At 41.2% G+C, this 563-nt stretch overlaps 1 protein-coding gene across 2 annotated transcripts in view; it reads left to right on the top strand.

Annotated features, from left to right (window-relative positions):
• The window catches only part of LOC114030759 (zinc finger protein 883-like), a 13,628-nt gene that overhangs the window by 12,077 nt on the left and 988 nt on the right, over positions 1 to 563 (top strand). Inside the window, exon 5 of one of the 2 annotated variants that reach the window (XM_027845631.1) lies at positions 26 to 557. In XM_027845631.1, coding sequence (XP_027701432.1) covers positions 26 to 557 — 532 coding nt within the window. Of the gene's footprint in view, positions 1 to 25 lie in introns of both variants that reach the window. The other variant, XM_027845630.1, reaches the window with a different exon arrangement.

The following is a 563-nucleotide window of genomic DNA, read 5'->3' as shown; positions in this document are numbered from 1 at the left end:
CACAGTGGAGAAAAACCTTATGAATGTAATCAATGTGGGAAGGCCTTTTGCTGGAGCTCACAACTTACTCAGCATCAGATAATTCATACTGGAGTGAAACCTCATGAATGTAATCAATGTGGGAAGGCTTTTGGCCGGAGTACAGAACTCACTCGACATCAGAAGATTCATAGTGGAGAGAAACCATATGAATGTAAAGAATGTGGGAAGGCCTTCCTTTTGAGAACAAACTTTATAGTACATCAGCGAATTCACAGTGGAGAGAAGCCTTATGAATGTAATGAATGTGGGAAGGCCTTTGGCCGGAGTACAGAACTCACTCGACATCAGAGAATTCATAGTGGAGAGAAACCTTATGAATGTAGTAAATGTGGAAAGACCTTCAGGTGGAGAAAACAACTCACTCAACATCAGAGAATTCACACTGGAGAGAAACATTATGAATGTAATGAATGTGGAAAGACCTTCAGTCAGAGTAAAAACCTTACTCAGCATCAGAGAACTCATGGTGGAGAGAAACCTCATGAATGCAATGAATGTGGGAAAGCCTTTCACAGGAGTAC

This window comes from Vombatus ursinus, unplaced genomic scaffold, assembly GCF_900497805.2.
Source record: "Vombatus ursinus unplaced genomic scaffold, bare-nosed wombat genome assembly UNPS02015012.1, whole genome shotgun sequence".
Taxonomy (NCBI): Eukaryota; Metazoa; Chordata; class Mammalia; order Diprotodontia; family Vombatidae; genus Vombatus; species Vombatus ursinus.
This window is presented reverse-complemented; position numbering and strand designations above follow the sequence as displayed.